Below are 24,871 nucleotides of genomic sequence, written 5' to 3' on the forward strand. Positions count from 1 at the left end.
AACCCCAACTGGTTTTTTCTGAAGAAATTGACAAGTTCATCCTAAAATTCATGTGGATGGCAAGGGAAGCTGAAAAGCCAAAACAATCTTGAAAAAAAGTACAAAGTGAAAGACTTGTATTTCCTGATTTCAAAACCTGCTTCAAAACTATAGTAATCAAAATAGTGTGGTAGTGACATAAAGAAGGACATAAAGAAGATCAATGGACTAGGACTGAAAGTCCAGAAATAAATCCAGGCATCTATGATCAATTTATTTGGAAGAGTGACAAAACCAATAAGAGGGGGGAAAAAATAGTCTTTTCAACAAACAGTGTTGGAAAAACTAGATATTCATATGCAAAATAATTAATTTGAATCCATACCTAACACCGTATATACAAACTAACTCAAAATTAATCAAAGACCTAAATGTAAGAGCTAAAAACATGAAAATCTTAGAAGAAAACATAAACATAAATCCTCATGACCTTGGATCAGGCAGAGGTTTCTTCAATATGACACCAAAAGTACAAGCAACGAAAGAAAGAAATAGATAAATTGGCCTTCATAAAAACTAAAAGCTTTTTTCTCAGCATTCTTGAGGTATAATTGATAAATAAAATTGTAAAATATTTAAAATGTATGACATGATGATTTTATATACATGTACTTTGTGAAATGATTACCACAATTAAGTTAATTTAACAAATCTATTACCTTACATAATGAGTTTTTTGTAAGAATGCTTAAGATCTACTTTTTAAACAAATTTCAAGCATATAATACAGTATTATTAACTATGGTCACCATTATAATTACCTATACCACATCTTCTGTATCCATTCATCTGTTGATGGACATTTAGGTTGTTTCTGTATCTTGGCTTTTGTGAATAATGCTGAAATGATCGTGGGTGTGCATATATCTCTTTAAGATAATGATTTCATATCTTTTGGATATATACCCAGAAGGGGGATTGCTGGATAACATGGTAGTTCTACTTTTAATTTTTTGAGGCACTTCCATGCTGTTTTCCATAGTGGCTGAACAGTTTACATTTCCACCAACAGAGTACAAGGGTTCCCTTTTCTCTACATCTCCACCAACGTTTATCTCTTGTCTTTTTGATAAGATACATCCTAACACGTATGAGGTGATATCTCATTGTAGTTTTGGTTTGCATTTCCCTCATGATTAGTGATGCTGAACATCTTTTCACGTATCTGTTTGCCATTTGCATGTCTTCTTTGGAAAAATGTGTATTCAGGTCTTTGCCCATTTTAATTAGGTAATTTTTTTTAGTTGAAAGAGTTCCTTATATGTTTTGGATACTAACTTCTTATTTGATACATGGTTTCCAAATATTTTCTCCCTTTCTGTAGGTTGTTCTTTCATTTTATTGATTGCTTCCTTTGCTGAACAGAAACTTTTGAGTTTGATGTAGGCCCACTTGGGGTTTTTTTCTGTTGTTTCTTGTGCTTTTGGTGTCAAATCCAACAAATCACTGCCAAGACCAATGTCAAGGAACATTTCCCCTATGTTTTCTTCTAGTTTTGTGATTTCTTATGTTTAAAATATTTAACCATTTTGACGATTTTTATATATGGTAGAAGATAAAGGTCCAATTTCATTCTTTTACATGTGAATTTCCATTTTTCCCAAAACCATTTCTTGAAGAGATAATCCTTCCCTTATTGTATTCCCAGCGTCTTTGTCAAAATTTAGTTGCCCGTAGATGCATAGGTTTATTTCTAGACTGTCTATTCTGTTCCGTTGATCCTATGTGTCTTTTTTTATGCCAATACCATAATGTTTCAATTACTATAGCATTATAATATAGTTTGATATCAGGAAGTGTGATGCCTTCAGCTTTGGTCTTCTTGTTTAATACTGTTTCAGCTACTTGGCGACTTTTGTGGTTCCATACAAATTTTAGGATTGTTTTTCCTATTTCTGTGAAAAGTGTCATTGGAATTTTGATAGGAATTGCATTGAATCTATAGATGGCTTTGGGTATGATGGAAATTTTAACAATATTAATTCTTCTGATCCGTGAACACAGGAAGTCTTTCCATTTATTTGTGTCTTTTAAAATTTCTTTCATCAATGTCTTATAATTTTCAGTGTACGGCTTTTTCACCTTCTTGGTTAAGTTTATTCCTAAGCATTTTCTTTTTGATGACATTGTAAATGGGTTGTTTTCTTCTTTTTATTTCAGATAGTTCATTTTTAGTGTCTATAGAAGTGCCTCTGATTTTAATCAGTTAAATGTTAGTTTTGAATCATGCAACTTTAGTGAATTTGTTTATCATTTCTAACAGTTTTTTTGGTGAAATCTTTAGGGTTTTCAATATATAAGATCATGTCATCTGGAAACAGAGTCCATTTCAATTCTTCCTTCTAATTTGGATGTATTTCCTTTTTTTTTTTTTTCCCCCTTGCCTAATCGCTCTGACTAGGACTTCCATTACAATGTTAAATAGAATTGAGAAGAAGGGGCACCCATATCTTATTCCTGATCTCAAGGAACAGTTTTCAGCTTTTCACTATTGAATATGATGTTTGCCATGTGCTTGTCACATATGGTCTTTATTATGTTGAGATACATTTTTTCTACATCTAATTTCTTGAGTTATTATTTTGAAATGATGCTGAATTTTATCAAATGCTTTTTCTGCATCGGTTGGGATGATTTTATTGTTTATCCTTCATTTTGTTAATGTAATGTATCACATTTATTGATTTGCATATGTTGTACCATCCTTGCACCTCAGGGATAAATTCCACTTGATCATGGTGTATGATTCTTTTAATGTGCTGTTGAGTTTGGTTTGCTAATATTTTGTTGAAGGTTTTTGCATCTGTGTTCATTGAGGGTATTGGCCTGTAATTTTCTTTTCTTGCAGTTTCCTAGTCTGGCTCTGGAAACAGGGTAATGCTGGCCTCTTAGAATGAGTTTGGAAGTAGCTCCTTCTCCTCAATTTTTTTGAAAAGTTTACAAAAGATTCATATTAATTCTTCTTAGTGTTGGGTAAAATTCACCAGTGAAGCTGTCCAGTCCTGGACTTTTTTTGTTGACAGGTTTTTGATTACTAATCAATCTTCTTACTCTTATTGGCCTCTTCATATTTTCTGTTTCCTCATGATACAGTCTTGGTAGGTTGTATGCTTCTAGGAATTTAACCTTTTCAGAGTACCTATCTCACAGGGTTATTGAGAAGTCTATATGAGTTAATACTTGTACAGAACTTAGAAAAGTACCTGGTAGAGTAGGCACTCAGTAAATTTTAGTTTCCTTTTCTCTTTATATTTCCTAGGGTAACAGCAGCTTTAACAGATACTATTTTTAAACATACTAGGATTGCAAATAATCTTGCCAGACCCAAAGAAAGATAAAGTTCTTCAGGCCAAGCAAGTTTACAGTCTGTGGGTTGTCAGATCTATGAGTTGTTGGCAGAGTCATGGGACCTGGTTCTGTAACCCAAAGTCACTCATATCTGAGCACTGGTTGTAAACTGAGTCTGTTACATCACAGAACATTTAGTTCCTTGCCTCTCACATGAATGAGGAAGGCTTTCAGTTTTGCCTGGCCATCGCTACCCACTCACTCCTTTCTCCCCCTGTTACAGTAATATCGAGCTGGTTAATTAGAATAAATGGAAACATGCGAATGCCCTCTTAAACTTTCATTATAATATGTAGCCTCATCTAGGGTTTACACTGAATAAATGATGGCAGACTGAGTCTGAGCAGTTAATTCTCTTCTACAGGACATTTGACTGATTCATCAACTGGAAAGGCAGTGCTGGACCTATCTTTAAATTAGCGATTGTTTGTAAATGACATTCAGTGCTAATTGCTGCCCTCCTCGTCTGCCTGGGAAATGAGTGACACCTGAGGTGCTGGCCAGCCCTTTATACCAGAAATGCCCCTTATACCAGAAATAACCGCCAGTGGACAACCGAGCCCACTCACGATGTTTGGTTCCCTCTTTCATGTTTATACGTGTAAATACCCATCTATTTATACACTGATTTGTGCTTTAAAAATGAATATCCACTTAAAGGAAGAAACAAAATATACATATGCATGTTTATACTCCCCTACCACTTCAAACCAACGAAAACTGAAATGCATCCTAACGTGTTCACATTTTATAAGTGCTACAATCACATTTGTTAACACTTTAAGTTTTCTCTTTTGTGTATCATGATGAACTCATGGCCTTCTGTAGACAAGTCATTTTAAATGATCATGATTTTTTTTTTTGGTTATTCAAATTGTTACAACTTAACCTGGTTTCTTTGCCTTTGTGCACTCTCTGTAACATTCTCAACAGCATCCTTACTTTCTTTCAAGAAGAGGATGTCACATACACATTATTATTTCTACAACTACCCTCCTAGCTCCTTGTGAAAGAAAAGACAATTAGAGAGCCAAGTTTGAGCAGTAGAGTTGCACGTAAGATTTAATAGTGAGCAAAAGTGCTTCTTCTGCTGCGGCAAATTTTGGGAAGCAAGCTAGAAAAGATATTTATTTTGAGGGACCTGAGTTCACATTGATTCTTATGGTTTGGGACTCTACTGACTACTGAAACTCTCTACTCTATTGATCACATCTGTATTGATGGAATCCAGCTATATTCCTCATAAGCGAGCCCCTCTTTGGCTGTCTTTGGACCCTCCCCTCATACTACCAGTATTCTCTGCAAAACTGTGGACCCTAGTCTCGTCTGTCATCCCAGAACCACCAGAGGGATATTTCTCCCAAAAGTTTATGACTGCAACTACAACTTAGAAGGATGTCTTAGTCCTGGCCTTCTCTCTTTATGGAGGTCACTCCCTCCATATAATTTCTCTCCAATTCTCTCTACTTTCACTGAGCCAACACAAGAGCAAGCCACCATATCTTCCGGCAAACAGACACCAACAGGGAAGTGAAAGCTAGTCTCACATTCTTAAAGGACCCCCTGTGCTCTGACTGGTCTGCTTCTACTTCCCATAAATTCACCAATACTTTATTTCTCAAAATTCTATCTTCTCTCATCCTGTCCTTCTCCTACATTGCCCAGAGGTGTTGGCTGATGCCAGGATATTAGACAGTTTTGCTGATGTAATAACCACAAAATGTTAGGCTTACAAGAACCAACATTTATTTTTCATTTACTGGCACTTTGTTCAATGCTGCAGATAGGCTGTGGACCTGCTCCACATATCTTCATTCCAGGATCCACACTAGGATTACAGCAAAGTCTTGGGAAGTGATATTTTCACAACAGAGGAAAATGAGCGAGAAAGCTGATAGAAACTTACAATACCTCACAAGGTTGTGGCTCAGACATGGCATGTGTCATGTCCCTCACATTGTATCAGACAAGCTCAAATCCAGTATCAGCGAGGTAGAGAGGTATACTTCTCCATGGAGTGGAACAGGAGACACTGCAAGTCCCAAGGCAACACATGCAGGTATATAACTCTTTAATAGGGAAAGGAGAAAGAATGGTTGGGGACAATAATTCAATTGCCCACAGCCACTTCCCACTTCTCTGAACCATCGCCTACCAATAAGCCCTTGGAGAAGGCTACTAGCCACAACCTCTGGCAATTTTATGAACTTAAGATGCGAAATATTCCCTTCTGCCCAAAGCTTTGAGACTCAGCCATTATTCTGGAACACTATGAAAATTCTCACTTGATGTACATCCTCTTACATTCGTTTTAACAAAATAAAGAGGAATTTACTTTAAAGATGCAAGTGTGTCTCATAGACAGGCATAAAAAGCTACAATCAGGAAAGTGAGAACCGTCAGAACTTTTAGGGTGTGCTCTCCCTCCACCTCTTGACTCTGGTGTTCCTCCACTCTTCTTTCTGTAAGGTGGAACATGGCAATGCTACTATTTCTTTGTTCAAGAAACAATCCCAGATTGGAAGTGTATGTTCTTGCTTCTGAATTCAATTTTCTGGGAAGGGAACTGTGATTGGCTCAGTTAGAGTCAGATGTCCACACCTTGTCCAATCAACTATGGCCAGATTGAGAGACGTTCTTGTGAAGACCAAACGTGGCAAGCAGGAACCCAAACTTGGGTGACCCTGGGGATTTAGGGGAGCAGGTAATTCCTAGAATAGGTGAAAATGGTGGGAGTGGGGCACCTATGTCAAAAGTGTATCTACTCAGTCTCAGTTAAAGGCCATTATGAAAGCGTAAAATCTGAGAAGAAGCTCTTGGTTTTTGACAGGAAGTTGTTAGCTAGGTAGCAGAGAGAAATATCAGCAGATTGAGCCAAAAGCTTCTTTCAAGGAAAGTAGTGGAAAACCAGAGGCTGCAATCTTAAGTCTGATCTCAAAAATAATTAGTATTACTTTTTCTCTATATTTCTCTACAGAAAAGAAGTACCATTCATTATCTATAATTTATATACCATATCTTAATTAAAATGCAAAGAAGATATGCCTTAAGAGTGGAGACCAGAGCATTAGGGGTAAGGACTAAGTGCTAATTGGGTTAATAAATGATGAGTGCTGCATCTTCCTAATATAACGGGGAAGAGACGTTAACACATATACAATGAATACCCCAAAGGAAGGAAAACTGATGGAAGTGTTCCGAGCTGATTCTAATCAGTCGAGAGCTAATTGGACACAAATTATGGATCCGCAAACCATTTCTGAATAGTTCAACATCATCACAATGTACCCATGGTTCTAGCATATACATTCTGAGATTGCCTATGAATTTTATAAGCAATGGACCTTCTGCCTTTGTATATAAACAAGCTTATAGATCAAAAATGAGGCGGTTAGGCAATGAGCTTAAAATTAGAAGAGACTGTAGACACTGAAGCTCTGTGGTCAGTGACCATTTGGTAAATTTGTACTCTCAGCATGCTCCCCCTAGATTCAGCTCAGAGGTCGTATTCTGCATCAGTGTTCTTTCTCTCACCTCTCCTCAACCTTACAATGCTATACCCTTTTGTATTAGCTACCAATATTTGTGGGAGGTCAAAGCATATTTTGATCTAAGCCAGCAAAATTAAAGCTTATACTAGGAAAATTCCCAACATATCAAGCCTATGATTATCTCTAGCTGGTTGGTGGCTACCTGGCCTACTGCCAGAATGCAGGGCACACCTTAATGCAGCAAAGCCTCGTATATAGCAAGGGTAGGAGGCTAGCATTTTCCCTGCCCCATCCCCCATTACCATGATGTTTTAGGTCTGGATTACTTTCTCCTTATCTCCTTATCTAGGCTGGAGAGTGGTGATGGCAATGTGTGTGAGAAGGTACAGGCCTGTCACTGACCACCCACTGACCTACCAGTAAGCTCCACCACCTCAGAGAGGATGAAGTGTTTAGGATCTTCTATTAATTCTTCCTACTAACTCCTTTTGGGTCCTTTACTGAACTCAGAGTAAGTCAGTAGATTCATGGCTGAGAAAGGAGCTGAAACTGAAGAGTGTGGAAGTAGTGGGCAAGTCCAATGGATCCCATCCCAAATTGCCATCCCCCATGTACCACATTGAGGCAGAAATCACCAATAAATGCATGCTTTTGTGTTGCCTGAAGGTCAGGGTAATCTTCAAGGACGAGGAGTATCATCACCCAAAAGCCACTTCTTGACTTTCTGTGATGGCTCATTTTATATGTCAACTTACCTGGGCCACAGGGTCACATAATTTTGGATATTTCTGTAAGGGTGTTTTTGGATGAAAGTAACATCTGAATCAGTGGATTTTGAGTAAGGCAGATTGCCTTCCATAACGTGGATGGCCCTCATCCAATCACTTGAAGGCCTGACTAGAACAAGAGGCTCACCTTCCCCACCTGCTTCAGTGATTGCAGGCACTCTTGTTACTGGTGTGTGTATGTGGCTCTACTCCAGCTGGAGAATAAGACCCAGCTCCACGCATGGACCCTGAGAACACTTCACATGAGAGTTAGGGAAAACCAGGGGTCATTAGAAAGCCTTCCTTTATGCTTTTTTGAGCAAAGCCTGGGGCTCTGCTCCAGACTGTGGTTACAAGAGTCAGCACAGGGTGTGGGAGTGGGCAGAGCAAAGGAAAACCAAACTCCAAGTCCCAGACAAGAGAGGATGAGAGAAGGAAGGCAAGGTCAAAAAGCACCTAGTCTGGGTGGTGGTAGAGAACAAGAATTGAATCTGCCAGCTGGAGTTGGCCTCGTAGAACCAACCACAGGAAGGAAAGGGGCGTTAAGGCAGAGCTTGAGAAATCCCAGAGACAACAGATCTCCTTCTCTTTGTGTGTCCTCCTGAACCATACAGACAAATAGGCCTCTGCTTTTTACTTAACTGGAACCAACTAGAAATTTAAATATTAATGATCTCTGAAGATTGTGGTGAAACAAAAGCAAATACTCACTATTAAAATAAATGTGGAGACCCCCCCCACACCAAATTGTGGCCACCCTTTTGTTAATCCACCTTGATTCCTGCCTGACACATAATTCTTTCATTGAATTATGTGTCATGTGAGCTGGACATCCCATGACCTTTCAGTCACCCAAATTATAATTGTCAGTGATCGATTTGACTTGATAGATAATGATGGCTCTCTCTTCTCACAGGCTGCGCAAATACTTCTTGGCTTTTTTCACTGTGCACTGGGGATTCTCTGTGAATGTTTGTTTATCAGAGAGGCGGGCTTACAACGTGTTGGTTACATCCCTACATTTGTTATGATAATTTACGCATTTTGGTCAGCACCATATGTGAGTAAACGGTGGTATTATTAATTTCAACTTATTTTTTTTCCTAATGTATCAAGTGAATTGCTCAGAGATCAAGCAATGGGCTAAAGACTCAGTCTCTGACTCTAAGGAGCTCATTTTAATTGGAAACAGCCTTAACAAAATGGGGGGCAGGGGTGGCCGTGGGAGTCAGGAGTGGATACTTAGGAAAAGTCTTTTTATGTTTGTTGCATGTGTTGATAAGTTCTTTGGGAAGACGAGTGTGCATGCAGAAAAGACATTGAAGGGGGGTGCTTGAAGGGTAATAGAGTGGCTATTTGGATAACTGTAAGGCTTTTCTTTGGCAGAGTGAAAATCCAAAGGCCTGAGCTTCATGTCTGGGGCTCTAGTGATTTTTAGAGGGGTTATATAAGGAAAGAGAAAACAAGAGATGTGGAGGACCCAAGAGGAATTTGAGGAAATAGATTTCTAAAGTGGGTGTTTGGAGTAAGGATGTTGTAATAATTCCATAGACATGGTTGTTAAGGTCCCCACCAGGGACATGCTCAATTACAAGCTGCTACACTCAGGGAAGCCCAAAGCCATGGCTTCCCACAGGTTATTTCTGGCTCACAGTTACAACCAATCCAGAAGCAATTTATCAATATTGCTTTTATTCATAAGCAATTTATCAATATTGCAATTATTTGTAAGCAAGGTGGCCTAGCAACACAACTGATAATCCAATTGTTTCAAGTTTCCAGCTGAACAGAGGTAGAAAGCTAACCCCAGGCCAAATTTCTCCTTAGAGGAGAAAGGGTTTTACTAATTCCTTTCCCACCCTTTGGCACTCCTCAACCAAAAACAGGATTTGAATGTAACCCAGTCCCTGTGCTTTGTGACAAGGCCTCTGAGATAGGCAAGTACAGTAACTTCACCCAAGGAAGGGCCTGGTCATCAGTGCTCTAGATGAGAGAACTTTCCTATAGCACAAGTCTTCAAGTGAAGGGCATTATACCAACACTGAGAACTTTCTGGAAAGGGCTGTATGTCATAAAAAGAAATGCTTTAAACTGAAAGAATCCAATAAATAACCCATTAGAAGGCATTTAGAAAGGACCATAAGTCCAAGATGCAGAACAGAAGCTGATGGCAGAAATTAGCCACAAATAGTAATCATTCAGTTTTATATTTATTGTGTACCAGGCAGCTTCCCGAAAGCGCTCGCCTGTTTTATATAATTGCCACAACCACCCCCCAAGATAGCTATTATCCATCCCCATTTTACAAATGAGGAAACCAAGACTCACAAGATGTACGGTAATTTTACAGAGTGACCCAGCAATAAAGCGTCCGAGATTTTAAAAAATCAGTCTAAGCTGCTTCTGCTTCCGTGGCAGGATCTCATTTTCACGGGCTGCAAGATTCCCAATTCCCTTCAAATGAGTCATCTTTTGTTAGCACTATGGGCTGATTGAAGGCAGGCTGATCTACCATCGGAAAAAATATTAAATTCTTGATATACCAGAAACAACAACCCTTTCAACTGAGGCCAGCAGGTGGTGATAGTCCTTAGGACATGATGTTGTGGAAGTCAGCCCTCAACTGTTCACATCAAACGCCTTCTGCAACTATTTTCTATTGATGAACTATGTTTTTCTAGAGCATTTTGGGGGAAAAGTGTTGCACGTGAGAACCATCCCCTAGTCAGTAGGGATTACTTTCTAATAATTTAGGTCATGAGTTTAATAAATGACACTCAAAACACGTGACGTACCTACTGCTGGTTCCTCGTAAAATCATCATGTGATCCCTAAGTCCCATCACCAATACAAAGGTTTCATTAATGACCAGAGACGTTAAAATATCTTTTTGCCTCTATAACAGAGAAAGAGTGAGCCCATTTCTTAAAGAGCCTACTGGCAGTCACCACAGAACTGAAATAGCAAAAACCTCTTTCTTCAGAGAATGGAGGGAACGAGAGAATGAGATCCATCAGATCTCAAGAATGCCACTGGCATTAGGAAAATTACGTGTTTAAGGGACCATCAACAGGAATGGGTGTTTACAAATGCGTGTTTCTACCCTCAGTACATCACCTCGGGGGCCATCAGCGTTGCAGCACAGAGGAAGGGTTCACAATATCAGGTAAGTGGGGATGTTTGGAGCGGCGCCAAAGATAGAAGGATTACCGGTCACAAACTGAGGAGGAGAAATTATTGCTTCAGAGCCAAATTTTGAGGGGTAAAAAACTTTTCCAGATATTTGAATGGAAAAAAATCATTCAATGCTTCTAAGGATGCACTCCAGTGCATTTTTTGTGTATGGGTGTTGAGGAGGCTACAGTGTGAGGAACAGGTTTTCTAAGGCATCAGGTGTGAGGGTTTTGATGGAATAAATCATTTCAAGCTATCTAAAGGGGTAATTAAAACCAAAGGAAACTCTGACCGTGGACTCAAAGCAATAGGAAAGAAGGAGATATAGGTGTGTTGAGGAATATCCTAAGGTAAGCTTAGGATGTCAGTGTTTATTTAATGAAGAGGATAAGACAAAATAATGTTTGAAAAGAGAATTGCGTTCAGCAAACCCAGGTCTAGATAATATCACTAGAATACAAATCAAATATCACTAAAATAATCCAACAGAAGATAGTCACTTCCTCCTTTAGAACTTCTCCCCTTGTGATTAGCATCGTAGCTCTGCAGGCAAATTGCCTGAATTCAAATTTTGACTCCCCTACTAACGTCTGTGTGAGTTACTTTACTCAGAGCTTCACAGTCCTCATCTGAAAAAGTGTGGCTAGTAATACCTCAAAGGACTGTTGAGAGGATGGAATAAACGAGTAGATACGCGTAAAGGCCATCCCTGGCACACGGTGAACGCTCAGTAGACGTTAGCTCTGTTTCTCAAAACCTACTGAGGAAAACAATGTGCTTTCAGGGATCGAGCCAAGAAACTGAAGAAATTATGTTTCCTAATTCAGTGAAAGGTCTGCCTACTTTTTTCTTCAAAGAGACACAAGAGGTTATTTTGCTCAGCAGCAGCTTGCTGGCTATAATTATGGGCGTCTGGTGTTCACACCTCTTTTTTAACGTCTACCACCAGCTAGGTAGCCACTGCTCGCATCATCTTCCATTCCAGTCCTTTTTCTAAGCTTGATTCTCCAATGTCTTTACAAACAGAGTGTCCATGTGACCCAGACATTAATCTGATGCTGCTTTTCTCCCAGAGATATAAGTACAGTTGACCCCAAAGCCAATGAAGCACCCTTGTGATTTTGCAAATCCCTGAACTGACATTCTCATAGTTCTGTTTCTCCATTTGCACATCCTGACCCAATTTTGCTTCACCACGTCCAAGAAAACAGGTGTGAATAAACTTGGCCTCTAGACTGGTTTTCACAAAAAGTGTTTGGTTTTTACTTGAGGGATGGTGAGGGAAAATTAGGACTGTAATTTCTGGGTTCCAGCCATGACCTGGCTCCCCTTGAAATTCTTCCCCAACCTCCAACATCACTCAATTTTCTGCCCGCCCTTTTCCCTCCCCTCACTCCACCTCAAGAATCAAAAATAAACCCCTCATCTTGTCTCATGCAGAGTAATTCTATTTCCCAATCAATGTGGCTCAACTCACAAGAGGAAATCAATTATAATTCTATATCAAGCCATGAAACAAATGCTTTGGAAAAATTGCTCTAGTGGCAGCATAATATTCTATACACTTAAGTAGCATAATACATCTAATATAATGTACCTAAATTCCAATAATTTAATTCAGAAGTATTTATGGAGTATCAGGCTTGTGCTGGGCTATGTAGGATGCATCAGTGAGCTATATTCTAATAGGGGAATAAAGACAATATACATGACCAATAAGGAAATAATATAATGTGTTAGAAGGTGATAGCTGTGACGGAAAAAAAGAAAATGTAAAAGAGGCTACCACTGAGAGGCTGTGTGATTAAGATGATCCAAATAAGTCTTACTGAGAAGGTGGCATTTGAGCAAATCTTGATGGAGAAAGTTAGCCATGCAGATATCAGAGGGAACAGCATTCCAAGCAAAGGGATAAGCCATTGGAAAAGCCATAAAGTGAGAGCCTGTGTGACATGTTCTGGCAAAGAGGCCAGTGTGGTGATGGCAGAGTAGCTCAGGAAAGAGTAGGAGATGAGGTCAGTGTGCTAAGGGGACCAGATCATGTAGGGCCCTTTAGACCAGCTTTTGCCCTAAGGAAAATAGGGAGAGACTGGAGTAGTCTGAGGAATGATATGATGAGGTGTGTGTTTTAAAAGGATCATTCTGGCTGAAATTCTCTGACAATCACCTGTAAGGGGGGCAGGGTTAGAAGCAGGAAGGCCAGTTACAGGACTATTATTGTCAGCCAAGTGAAAGACAATGATGGTTTGCACCAGGGTAATGAAGCAGAGGGGATGATGAGCACTTGGATTGTGGATGTATTTGAAGGTATTGCCAACAGGGCTTCCTAATGGGCATAAAATGCAAGAGAAAGAGAGGAATCAGGGATTAAAATTTTAGAAGGGTTAAATTGGTAATCTCAGACTTGAAGATTATGTTTAAAGCAATCAGATTTGTCCAGGTCTCCAAAGGAGAGGGAATAGCAAAGAAGAAAGGAGAAAAAAGACCTGAGCCCTAGGGCACTCCAACATGAAGAATAGGAAGAAGAGGAAAAAATAATAATTTTTTTAGTTGAAAAGGTTTTGGTTCAACATCATGTCCTAAAGAGTACAATGTTATTTATGTTTATGTGTAAGTTTTCCAATTAAAGCAGAAAATGAATGTAGGGTATATGTCTTTTGCACTAAAATCTTTTAAATTATATTTTAAAAATAATATGCATTAGGTGGCCCCCTTAATTGGATGCAGATATTTGAGTTCCCCAACTTTTATTTTCTGAAAACATACCTATTTATTTTCATTTTAACCTGGAAAAGTCTTTAGCCGCCTAGGTAAATATTTACTGTCTTCTTTGATTCTGGTTTAAGTGTACAATTCAATGATTTTTAGTATTTTCACAGATATGTGCAACTATCTGACCACAGTCCATTTTAGACCATTTTCAATACCTCAAAAAGCAACCTTGTACCACTTAGCCCTCACCCCTCATACTACCACTCCCCATTCTCCCCAGCCCTAGGAAACCACTAATCTATTTTCTGTCTCTACACATTTGCCTATTCTGGACATTTCATAAAAAGAAATCATATAATATGTAACTTTTCATGAATGACTTCACTTAGCATAAGGTTTTCAAGGTCCATCCATGTTGTAGCATGTATCAGTACTTCATCCTTTCTATGACTAAATATTGTGCAGCTATACTACATTTTGCTTACCCATTCATCAAGTGCTGAACATTTGGGTTGACCCCACCTTTGGAGTGGAGTCGACTATTATGAATAGTGCTGCTGTAAACATTAGTGTATAATTTTTTATTTGAACATATGTTTTCAGTTCTTTGGGGTATATAACTAGGAGCGGAATTGCTGAGTCATGTGGTAAGTCTGTTTAACCATTGGAGGAAATGACAGACTATTTTTCCAAAATGGCTGTACCATTTTATGTTCCCACCAATAGTATGTGAGGGTTCCTATTTCTCCATATCCTCGTCAACACTTGTTATTATCTGACCTTTGACTGTAGCCATCCTAGTGCAATTGAATTGGCATTTCATTGTGGTGTGGATATGCATATCCTTGATGACTAGTGATGGTTTTTCATAGCATCTTTTCATACGTTTATTGGCCATTTGTATTTCTTCTTTGGAGAAATGTCTATTCAAGTCCTTGGCCTGTTTTTTAATTGGTTATTTGCCTTTTTGTTATTCAGTTATAAGAGTTTTTAGATATTCTAGATACAGATTTTCAAGGATTTGCAAATATTTTCCCGTTCTGTGGATTGTATTTTCACTTTCTTGATAGTGTCCTTTGAAGCATAGAAGTTTTAACTTTGTTAGAGTCCAACTTACCTATTTTTCTTTTGATGTTTTTGCTTTTGATGTCATATTTAAGAATCTATTGCCAAAACTGAGGACAAGAATATTTAGGCCTGTCTTCTTATAGGCATTTTATAGTTTTAGCTCTTATATTTAAGTCTTTGATCCATTTTGTTGATGGTATGATGTAAGGGCCCAATTTCATTTTTTTGCATGTTAATATCCAGTTGTGCCAGCATCATTTGTTGAAAAGACTACTCTTTCCCCCGCTGAATTGTCTTGGCTTCCTCATGAGTTTATTTCTGAACTTCGAATTTTATTCCATCAATCTGTATGTCTATCCTTATGCCAGTATCACAAAGCCTTGATTACTGTTGCTTTGTAATAAGTTTTGAAATCAGGAAATATGAGTCCTTCAATTTTGCTCTTCTTTTTCAAGATTTTTTTTTTTTTTACTATTTGAGTCTCCTTTAATGCTGTGTGACTTTTAGGATCAGCTTGTCAATTTCTGTAAGAAAAAACAGCTGAGGTTTTGATAGGGATTGCACTGAACTGTCGGTCAATTTGGAGAGTATTGCCTTTGACGATATTAAGTATTCACATCCACATGAATGTGGATGTTTTTTAGTTTTCAAAGAACAAGTTTTACACTTCGTTTCTTAAATTGATTCCTAAATATTTTATTATTTTTGATGCTATTGTGAATGGAATTATTTTCTCAGTGTTATTTTCAGTTGGTTCATTTTAAGTATATAGAAATACAGTTGGTTTTTGTATATTGATCTTGTATGCTCTTATCTCGCTGAACTCATTTATTAGTTCTAAGAGTTTTTAGTGTATTCCTTAGGATATTCTATTACAAAAGCATGAATAGATGCCTTTTGTTACTTTTAATTGCCTAAGTGGCCTGGCTCAAACTTCTAATACAATGTTGAATAGAAATTGTGAGAGCAGACATTCTTGTCTTGTCCCTGATCTTAGGAGGAAAGCATCTGGTCTTTCACCAATAATTACATTAACTGTAGCTTTTTCATAGATGCCCTTATCAGGTTGAGGAAGATCTCATCTGTTCCTAGTTTGTTGGGTGTTTGCGTCATGAAGGGTCTTGGATTTTTGTCAAATGCTTTTTCTGCATCTATTGAGAAGATTATGTGGTTTTTTGTTTCATATTTTACTGATATGGTGTATTACATTAATTGAGTCTTGGAAATTAAACTGACCTTGCATTCACAGAATAAATCCCATTTGATCATGATGTATAATTCTTTTTCTGTGTTGCTGGCTCAGGTTTGTTAGCACGTTATTGCAGACTTTTGCATCCATGTTCATAGGACATATTGGTTTGTAGATTTTTTGTTGTGATGCCTCAGTCTGGTTATGATGTCAGGGTAACACTGGCCTCATAGGATGAGTCAGGACATGGCCACTCCTTTTCTATTTTTGCAAGAGTTTGTGAAGAGTTGATGTGAATTCTTCTTCAAATGTTTGGTAGAAGTCACCATTGAGATGACGTGGGACTGGCTTTTGCTTTAGGGAAGGTTTTTGATTATTAATTCAAATCTCTTAATTTATTATAGATCTATTCAGATTTTCTGGTTCTTCTGGAGTCAGTTTCGATAGTTTGTGTGGTTTCTAGGAGTTTGTCCATTTCATGTAGGTTATCTAATTTTTTGCTGTGTAATTGTTCATAGTCAACATTGTCAACAAACTTTCCTTTACTTCTTCAATAGTGGTTTACTCTAGTTCTCTGACTGTCTTTACAATGACTACTTTGAAATTTTTGTCTAGTAAATCTGACACGTGGTCACTCTCACAGAGGGTTTCTGTTGCCTGCTTTTTTTCTGGTGTATGGTTCAAACTTTCCTGTTTCTTTGCCTGTTTCACAAATTTTTTTGTTGGAAACTAGGCATTTTAGATAATATATTGTAGCAATTCTGGGTACTAGTGCTCCATCCGAGAGCTTGTTATTGTTATTTGCTTGATTTTTTTTTTTTTTTGAGGAAGATTAACCCTGAGCTAATTACTGCCAGTCCTCCTCTTTTTGCTAAGGCAGCCTGGCCCTCAGCTAACATCCGTGCCCATCTTCCTCTACTTTATGTGTGGGACACCTACCACAGCATGGCATGCCAAGCAGTGCCATGTCCGCACCCGGGGTCCGAACCAGGGAACCCTGGGCCGCTGAAAAGTGGAACATGCAAACTTAACCGCTGTGCCACCTGGCCTGCCCCGCTTGATTTTGTTTTTTTATGACTGGCTGAAATATTTTAGTGAAGTCTATTTCTCCCTCTCAGTGTTATGTTGCTCTTGGGCCCTGGGGGTGGGGGGTGGTCTGCAGCTTTGGGGATACCCATGGACACCCTAGGATGAGATTTATTTTGGAGGGGTGACTATAACCTCCTGTTAAGCTCCACTAATTTCCTGCTGACTCTGCTATTGTTTTCAACAATACCTGGGGCATAAATTGCTTCATAGATTAATCCAATCAAATTTGGACTCCTTTAAAGGAATAGTCCCCAAAATCAGTATTTGAGATTTGTTCTGACCCCAAGAGGGTTCCTTCTAGCTGTTTCCTTCCCCATCTCTCTGACAAACTAGCTCGCCTACCGTTAAGACTGTGTCCGAAATGAGTCTATCAATCCCTCCCAACTGCATTTCTCAACTTCTACCGTTTTCGAAAGTACCCTTAGGTCTAAACTTCTGCACACTCTGTTGCAAATGAAGCCATTTCCTTTGGGGAGATTGGAGCTCTCTGTTTTAAAGCCTACTTCTCCCCTGGACAAAATCTCTGAGCCAAGGCTCTGGTGCTGGGATGTGAGGGGACAGGGACAATGGAGTGCTTCTCTCTGAGTGACACCCCCACTTTAACAGCTGAGGGCTTGGTGAACGGAGGCAGCAGCCCCAGATCTCCCCCCAGTCAACTCTCATGATGTGGAGTCCCTTCCCCATACGCCAGAGTAGGGGTGATCAGGGCCTGATACCTCACTGGCCCCACACCCAAGGTACAGTCTCCATCCCACAAGTGGAGGCTGGGCAGAAGAAAACAGCCCCCTCTCTCTTGGCTGCACTCACTGGGACTTAGCCTCAGCAACAGGTGGTGGGGAGCAGGATTCAAATTCTAAGAAGATGAACTGCCCCTCGAGAGGAGAGCACTTGATAGCACTTAACTGGGGATCCACGGGAAAAGACAGCCCTGTGTTCTTAGCTGCACCAACCTCGAGTGGTCTTGCTAAGCCTTGGTGGGGGGCGGCAGGCAAGAGGGTGCAGGTCTTGGTTCAGATACCACATATGCCTAGAGTTTTTATGAGTTTTAGTATATTTTCTTGACTAAATGTTTCTGCATTTGTTGTATACCCTTAGGATTATTTCTAGAGATTTTAAATGATTGGGGGTTTATTTAGTAATTTCGCAAGTTTGGCTGGAGAATTGATCCATGGAGTGCCTCACACTCTCATGCTGGAAGTGCAACTCTTCAAAAGTAATAATGTTGTATATTTAATTCAAGTACTTATGGGATCTTTTGGAACATAAATGTCTTTCTGTAGGTGGTCCTGGTTCATAAGCCTCTCTGACCTCATAAAAGGACATAGGGTAGGTGTGCAGAGGCATTAGAAGCGTGCATTTTCTGGAGCATACCATAACCTGGCTTTGTACCAAGGAAGAGTATTTCTAGCTGACACTCTGGCATTATAGCTCTACATATCCATAAAGATAAAATTGAAAATCCTTAGCACGGCATACTAGATTCTTCATAATCTGTCTCTTGACCCCTTCCCTAGCCATATTTTATCCTACAGTGCTCCACGTTCCAGCCACACCAAATGCCAGGTATTTTCCTGAAGATCTGCTTACTTGTGCTTCTAAAATTTTCTTTCTTCCATAATATACTTTCTTAATTTTGCCCACCACTGTGAACTGAATCTGGCTATATCAAAGAAACACAGGATCCACCGCGAAAATGCCAGGCTTATAGCATCTACTGGAGGTGAAAGACCAAGCCTAAAAAACAAATAGGATCTGAGGAAGTTTCCGAGAGCCAGAAACAGAAAGCACAGAGGTAAAATAGCTTCTTGGAGAAGGAGAATCTGGCCGGGTTCTTACTACCACTAGACATGATAGCTTCCCTGTAGGACCCAAGACTCTCACTGTCCCCGCTGCATAACATCACTGCTGCCTCTGCTGGGAATGAATGCCAATCTTTCATTCATCTTTAAGCTGCTTGCTCAAAATCCACAATCCTTAGCAGGAGTGTTTCACTGGCCATGTCCTGGCCCTGGCTCTTGGAGATTGAAGAGAGGGAAGACCTCATAGTTGAAGTTTGATAAACTTCTTTATACAGACTAAACCAATGAGGAGAGCCCCTAAAATAGGAAGGGGGCTGCCTGCTGGACAACCAAACATTCATACGTCCACTTAAGTCCTTTCCTTTGGTTGACCAGCACCAAATCACATCCTTCTTCTCATTATTAAAATAAAAAAATCCTCTTTAAAATGTAGCTATCCATCACACATACATGCAAAATACCTGCAGCTCCTTCTCAAAGAGCACAGCCTCCCTTCACACCTCATGCAATGCCCTCAGAGGCATTCAAAAGAGTTTGGATGCAGTCTTGAGGGAAGTTAGGAACTGTGGAAAGGTTTTAAGCAGTAAAGTGACCTTAGTGGAATAGGAAGGACACTGACAAATCCTAGACCTGAAACTTATCCATATCATGACACTTATCCAATTTTATTAAATGAACTTAAGTGTTTGTCATGTTTCCTCTATTAGATTGCAAGATTATTGATTAGAAGCCTAAGCCTCTCCCTAGCACAAAGTTAGCATGTTGTAGGCACTGCATCATTATTTGTTGAATGAATAGATAACTACCGCATCTGAAAAAAATTTTCATCCTATTGGGTTCCAGACACATTTGAGGCAGAGTCTTGCTATCAACCACAGTAAGATTCTAAAAAATCAGATTAAAAATGTCAACTTGAATGTTGTAGCCAGTATAGCAGACTGATTGCTTCATCAAAATCTATTTATGCTGCCTGTCACCAGTTTTTTTTTGTTTATCTATTACAGTGTGTTTCTGGCATTGTTATGAATATCTTAAGTGCCTGCTTTGCTGTACTTGGTGCAGTTGCCTTAATCATTGCGTGTGCAAGTTTTCAGTCAGAAGAAGATTACACTTGGACACAGGTAAGTGCTAAGTTTAAGAATACCTGGATCAAAATTTTAGATATAAATGAAAAAACTAGGGTGAATGATGTATGTTGCAGTGACCAAGGTATGGAAAAGGCCACCAAATTTGTCAACCATCTTTGACATAGAAAAAGAAAAACAAACTGTATTTCCTCCAAATCTTTGCCATGGGAATATTTTAAAAAATCAATTTTCTTCCAAAATGTAGAAACACTAGCATCCTCAGAGAAAGATCAAAATTATCATTATTTGAAGATAAAGTGATAAGATACCTAGAAAACCCCAAAGACTCACCTGAAAAACTACTGAAACAAGTAAAACAGTTTAGTAAAGTGACTGGATAAAAGAAAAGCTTACAAAAAATTAACAAATTTTCTTTACACTAGAAATAACTGCTTAGATATCGAAGTGGGAAAAATAATGACTCAATCACAATAACAGCAAAACTATAAAAACATAATGAGAGGCATAAAAAAAAGAACTGACTACTTTGAGAAACTATATTCTTGAATGCAAATTCACAATATCATAAAATTGCAAGATTCTGAAAATTAATACATAAATGTGATGCAATTCCATTTAGAATCTCAACAAAGTTTTGAGAGGGAATACAACAAAATTACTCTAAAATGCATAAGGATGGAAGAAAAATTGTGTAAAAATTGCCAAAAAAGTCGAGATGGGGGACGGCCAGACAACTTGCTGCATCAGATATTAAAACGTTATTAGGCTATTATGATAAAAAATAGTATAGTATTTATACATTAAAAGAAAAATTGATCAAAGAACAGAATAGAGAGTTGAGTGATGAATCCAAGTATAGGCAGAAACATTATTCTATGGAAGATAACTTTACCAGCCAATATGGAAAAGATGAAACTTAAATAAATAGTATTAAATCAATGAGTAGATTAAATGAGTGAGCATAGAAACTTTAAAAAAATAGCCTTAGTACAGAATTAGTATAGAATTATATAGAATTATAGAATAGATCTTAATATAGAATTATAACTAAGTTATAAAAGCAAGAGAGAAAAACGAGAATAAAAGAGGAAAAAGACAGATTTCATATCACAAGTATTTGCCTTTTTGATATAGTACAGACTGAGACAACAGTGGCTGAAAGAGTGAGGCCTCTGCCCCAGTGGGCTGAGACGGTAGGACCACCACCCTCATGAGCCTAAAAAGCAGGGCCACCTCCTCAGCAGGCTCAGAGGACAGACCATTGAGCCAAAGAGAATTATTCTCAGATCTTGAAATCTAAAGAAATTTGCCCTGCTGGGTTTTGGACTTGCTTGGATCTCATGACCCCTTTTTCCTTTCTTATTTCTTCCTTTCGGAATGGGAGTATCTATCTTATGCCTGTCCCACCATTATATCTTAGAAGTAGATAACTCATTTTCTGGTTTCATAGGTCCACACATGGAAAGGAATTTTGCCCCAGGATAGACCACATTATGAGTCTCATCCATAACTGATTTAGATCATTTAGATGATGAGATTTGGGGCTTTTTGATTTAATGATATTTAGATCAGATTTTAGACTTAGAGTTCATGTTGGAATGGGTGAAAAGTTTTGGAGGTGTTGGGATCAGGTGAATATATTTTGTACATGGGAAAGACATGAATTTGGGGGGTTGGGGGCAGAGACAGACTGATACGGGTTGAACTGTATACCCCAAAATGATACGTTGAAGTCTTAACCCCCAGTACTTCAGAATATGACGTTATTTGAGAACGGGGTCTTTGCAGATGTAATTAAGTTAAGATGAGGTCATACTGCAGTAGGGTGGACCATTAATTCAATATAACTAGTGTTTTTATAAGAAGAGAGAAATTTGGACACAGACACAGAAGGAAGATGGCCATGTAAACATGGAGGCAGAGATTGGAGGTAAGCTTCTACAAGCCAAGGAGCACCTGGGCTACCAGAAGCAGGAAGAGGCCAGGAAGAATCGTCCCCTAGAGGCTTTGGAAGGAGCACTGTCTTGCCAATACATTCCTTTTGGACTTTTGCCCTCCAGAACTGTGAAACAATAAGTTTCAGTTGTGTTAAGCCACTCAGTTGTGATACTTTATTACAGAAGCCCAAGGAAAGTAGTCTAGGAGACCAATAAATAGCCGTCCATTCTCCTCCTCTCATGTTCTGAACCAACTGAGATAAGACACAAGAATCAAGCAGATGTAGATAAAACTATCAGCTTTGTTGTTGATTATTATAGTTGGAGAACAAGTTTTAACTCTTTGGACAAATGAGTTTGCTGATAGCTCCCTTCATGAATTAGACTCATGCACCTAGGCACAGGTAGACCACAGGCCCCCCTATGCTGGGGCCAGACAATTGTCAGATGCTGAGGAGAAGAACTTGTGGTCATAAATACAAACCATTCTGAGAAAAGAGAGCCCTGAAGGATATGGGTTCCTTCTCTGGAAATCACCAATTACATAAATCTCTGCTTCTCACATGGGGAATTGTAAGTCAAGAGCATTGAGAAGCACCGGAAGCCATTCTTCACCTATTTCTAAGAGAGCAAAAGCTCCTACTTTGGGTCATGCTAGGAATGTAGAAAGAGAGAGAGAACAGTTCCCCCTAAGATGTGTAATAATGCTCATGATACATAAGTTAAAAGACAATAAAACATGCAGATTATATGTGCACTGAATGGAAAAGCAAAAAACACAGATTATACTATCAGACTCACCAAAAGAGAGAGTATAAAGAGAGAAAAAAGAAAAAGTTCCAACAGCTCAGGGTACTATATATTCTCTCTCTACTTTTCAGTCTCATCATGTGTAAAATAGAAAAAAATTATCCAATCTGTAGGATTGTTGCTAGAATTAAAGTGTTTGACATAAAGCATGAGATATATATATATAGATATATATATATGTACTTGATAAATTTAAAATATATTTTGTTGTTATGCAAAATAGCCAAAAATAATCATAGTTGTGTGAGACTGATATGATGAATGATATTTATGCTCTGTTTTCTAAATGTTGTTCTCCTATAATTTTTAAATGGTTAATTAATGTGAGAAATATTTCTTTTGTTTTGAATTCAGTTGGCTGGTACTATGCTTTTACACTATTTACTCTTCATTGCTGTCTCAGAACTGATCATTGCAAGTATAACTATCCACTGGATTGTGCAAGCATTGCAGTATCAAGAATACGGCGATGAGAGTGAGTAGTTTTGTTTCTGGCTGGCAGCTCAGGATAACACAGCTTCAGTTAAGACCCTCTCTGAGGGACTAAAGTTTAGCTGGAATTGGGGGACAGAAATGTTGCTTCTAAAGGAAGGTCAAGGGCAGCTGAAAATATGCTGACATATCTCTTGCTTGATACTGTGTAAAACTGAAGTTAACTTGTCAGGCAAAACTATGTGGGAGAATTGTCTTTTAGACTTGCATCTCCCAGGAGATTAATAGAGGAAATATACAGACTGAAGTGATTTCACAGGTCATACCAGTAATTTGGGGACACTGAATGCTATAGACTGAAATTCAAATTTAGTTATGAAATGTAGGTTTCCAAAATTTGAGATCTTCAAATGCCTTCAGAAAACAAAGATTTTAGAGGACTGTAGAGGAAGAAGGCAATTCCTCTATGCTTTAGGTCCTTCTGGCTGGGCTACAAGTTAAATTGACATGACAGAATAATAGGAGAAAATCAAACAAAACTTTATAACATGTATACATGGAAGAAACCCAGGAAAACTGAGCAACTGGCTAAATGGCTGATGTCACCATGTTAAACACTATCTTCAGCTAAGGACAAAGGAGGATGTTGGGGGTAGGGGAGTCAGTTATGGGAGATTACCAGAAAAAGCACAGTAAACAAGAATAAGGTTATGATGCAGATTTAAGTACTTGCCTTCCACATTGATCAGAGTTACTAGAGATAAGGTCATCCCCCTCTTCCTGGTACAGAGAGGGAGATATCTTTACAAATGAAGATTTCCCTTACAAATGTAAATATCTCTTATGAAAGGTAAATTCTGCTCGGTTTCCAGAGCTTTTCCCATGTCTGCAGTTTTTTTAAAAAAATAACCAGCCCAAAATAATCCTCCTGCCAAAGAGACATCTTGAGGTGGCAAATTCTGATCCCCCACAGGATACTGAAGAGAGTACTTCTGGAATAGAATAATAAGGACCTCTAAAAATCCCTTCCTCCATAACATAAATGAGAACAGTGCAAAAGTTGTCAAAAGCAACGTTTTCAGAACTCTAGAAATTGGTGAAAGACTTGCAGTGATCCAAGGAACACTTATTCGAGAAAAGTGGTTGAATCTTCGTAAGAACAGTGAGTTTTACAGTATTGTAATTTGCCCCATTCTTATCCCACTTGCCCCATCTGCAAAGCAGCCTTTAAATGCAATAACTTTGCAACCACAGTACCTGTGAAAAACACCAGCCTAACAACCACAAGAAGGGGAAAAACGGGATTGGAGTTCGGAAAAAGCTCCATTTCCAGAAAATTGTTACTGATTTGTCCTGCAGCTCCCTGGAAATCCCCACTGGCAAGCCTCTTCGTAATTTGACCTCATTCAGAGCTCCATCACTGTGAGCAGCTTTTTCCCTGGGATGTTTGTCAGAACAATCAGTAGCATTTAACATCACACCTGCCTAAAACAAGGATAACAGTTGGGGAGAACAAGAGGCTGACCAAAAATCTTAAAAGAAAAAACTGGAGAGTAAGATGTCCATAGAGGACTTTGGAACTATGACAATACCTGGAAATAAGGAAGACCATGTGCACGTGCAGGGATGTGGACATGCCAAGAAAAGACCTGAGAATCCCCTAATTTCCCACCACTGGCTGGCCTGAGGCTGTCTGCAGGCAGGAAGTGATGGCTAAAGCAGAGTTGCAACTTGTCTCCTAGAGCTTTGAAGACTTACCCCAAACACACACACACACAGCTTCTCAGGAAAGACTGGGAAATTTATTCATTCAATATAGTTCAGGAAATCTATGTCCAATCATTTAATGACCACTAAGCTAACAGAGCAAAGACATCAATGTCCACACATGACAAATATGAAGACTTTACACAATTAGCTCAGGAAAG

At 38.8% G+C, this 24,871-nt stretch overlaps 1 protein-coding gene across 5 annotated transcripts in view; it reads left to right on the forward strand.

Moving 5' to 3' along the window:
• Positions 1–24,871, forward strand: part of LOC102148248 (membrane-spanning 4-domains subfamily A member 12) — a 40,565-nt gene that overhangs the window by 7,842 nt on the left and 7,852 nt on the right. The window contains exons 2-7 of one of the 5 annotated variants that reach the window (XR_002811908.2): positions 6,365–6,460; positions 8,562–8,705; positions 10,755–10,811; positions 18,549–18,669; positions 19,681–19,797; positions 22,866–22,986. Coding sequence is in view for 4 of the 5 variants with exons in the window: in XM_005598205.4 (XP_005598262.1) it covers positions 6,416–6,460; positions 8,562–8,705; positions 10,755–10,811; positions 19,681–19,797; positions 22,866–22,986 (484 nt within the window). In the remaining variant the exon portion in view is untranslated. Of the gene's footprint in view, positions 1–6,364; positions 6,461–7,227; positions 7,298–8,561; positions 8,706–10,754; positions 10,812–18,548; positions 18,670–19,680; positions 19,798–22,865; positions 22,987–24,871 lie in introns of all 5 variants that reach the window. The other 4 variants (XM_023654134.2, XM_005598205.4, XM_070228764.1 and 1 more) reach the window with 4 other exon arrangements.

This window comes from Equus caballus, chromosome 12, assembly GCF_041296265.1.
Source record: "Equus caballus isolate H_3958 breed thoroughbred chromosome 12, TB-T2T, whole genome shotgun sequence".
Classification (NCBI taxonomy): domain Eukaryota; kingdom Metazoa; phylum Chordata; class Mammalia; order Perissodactyla; family Equidae; genus Equus; species Equus caballus.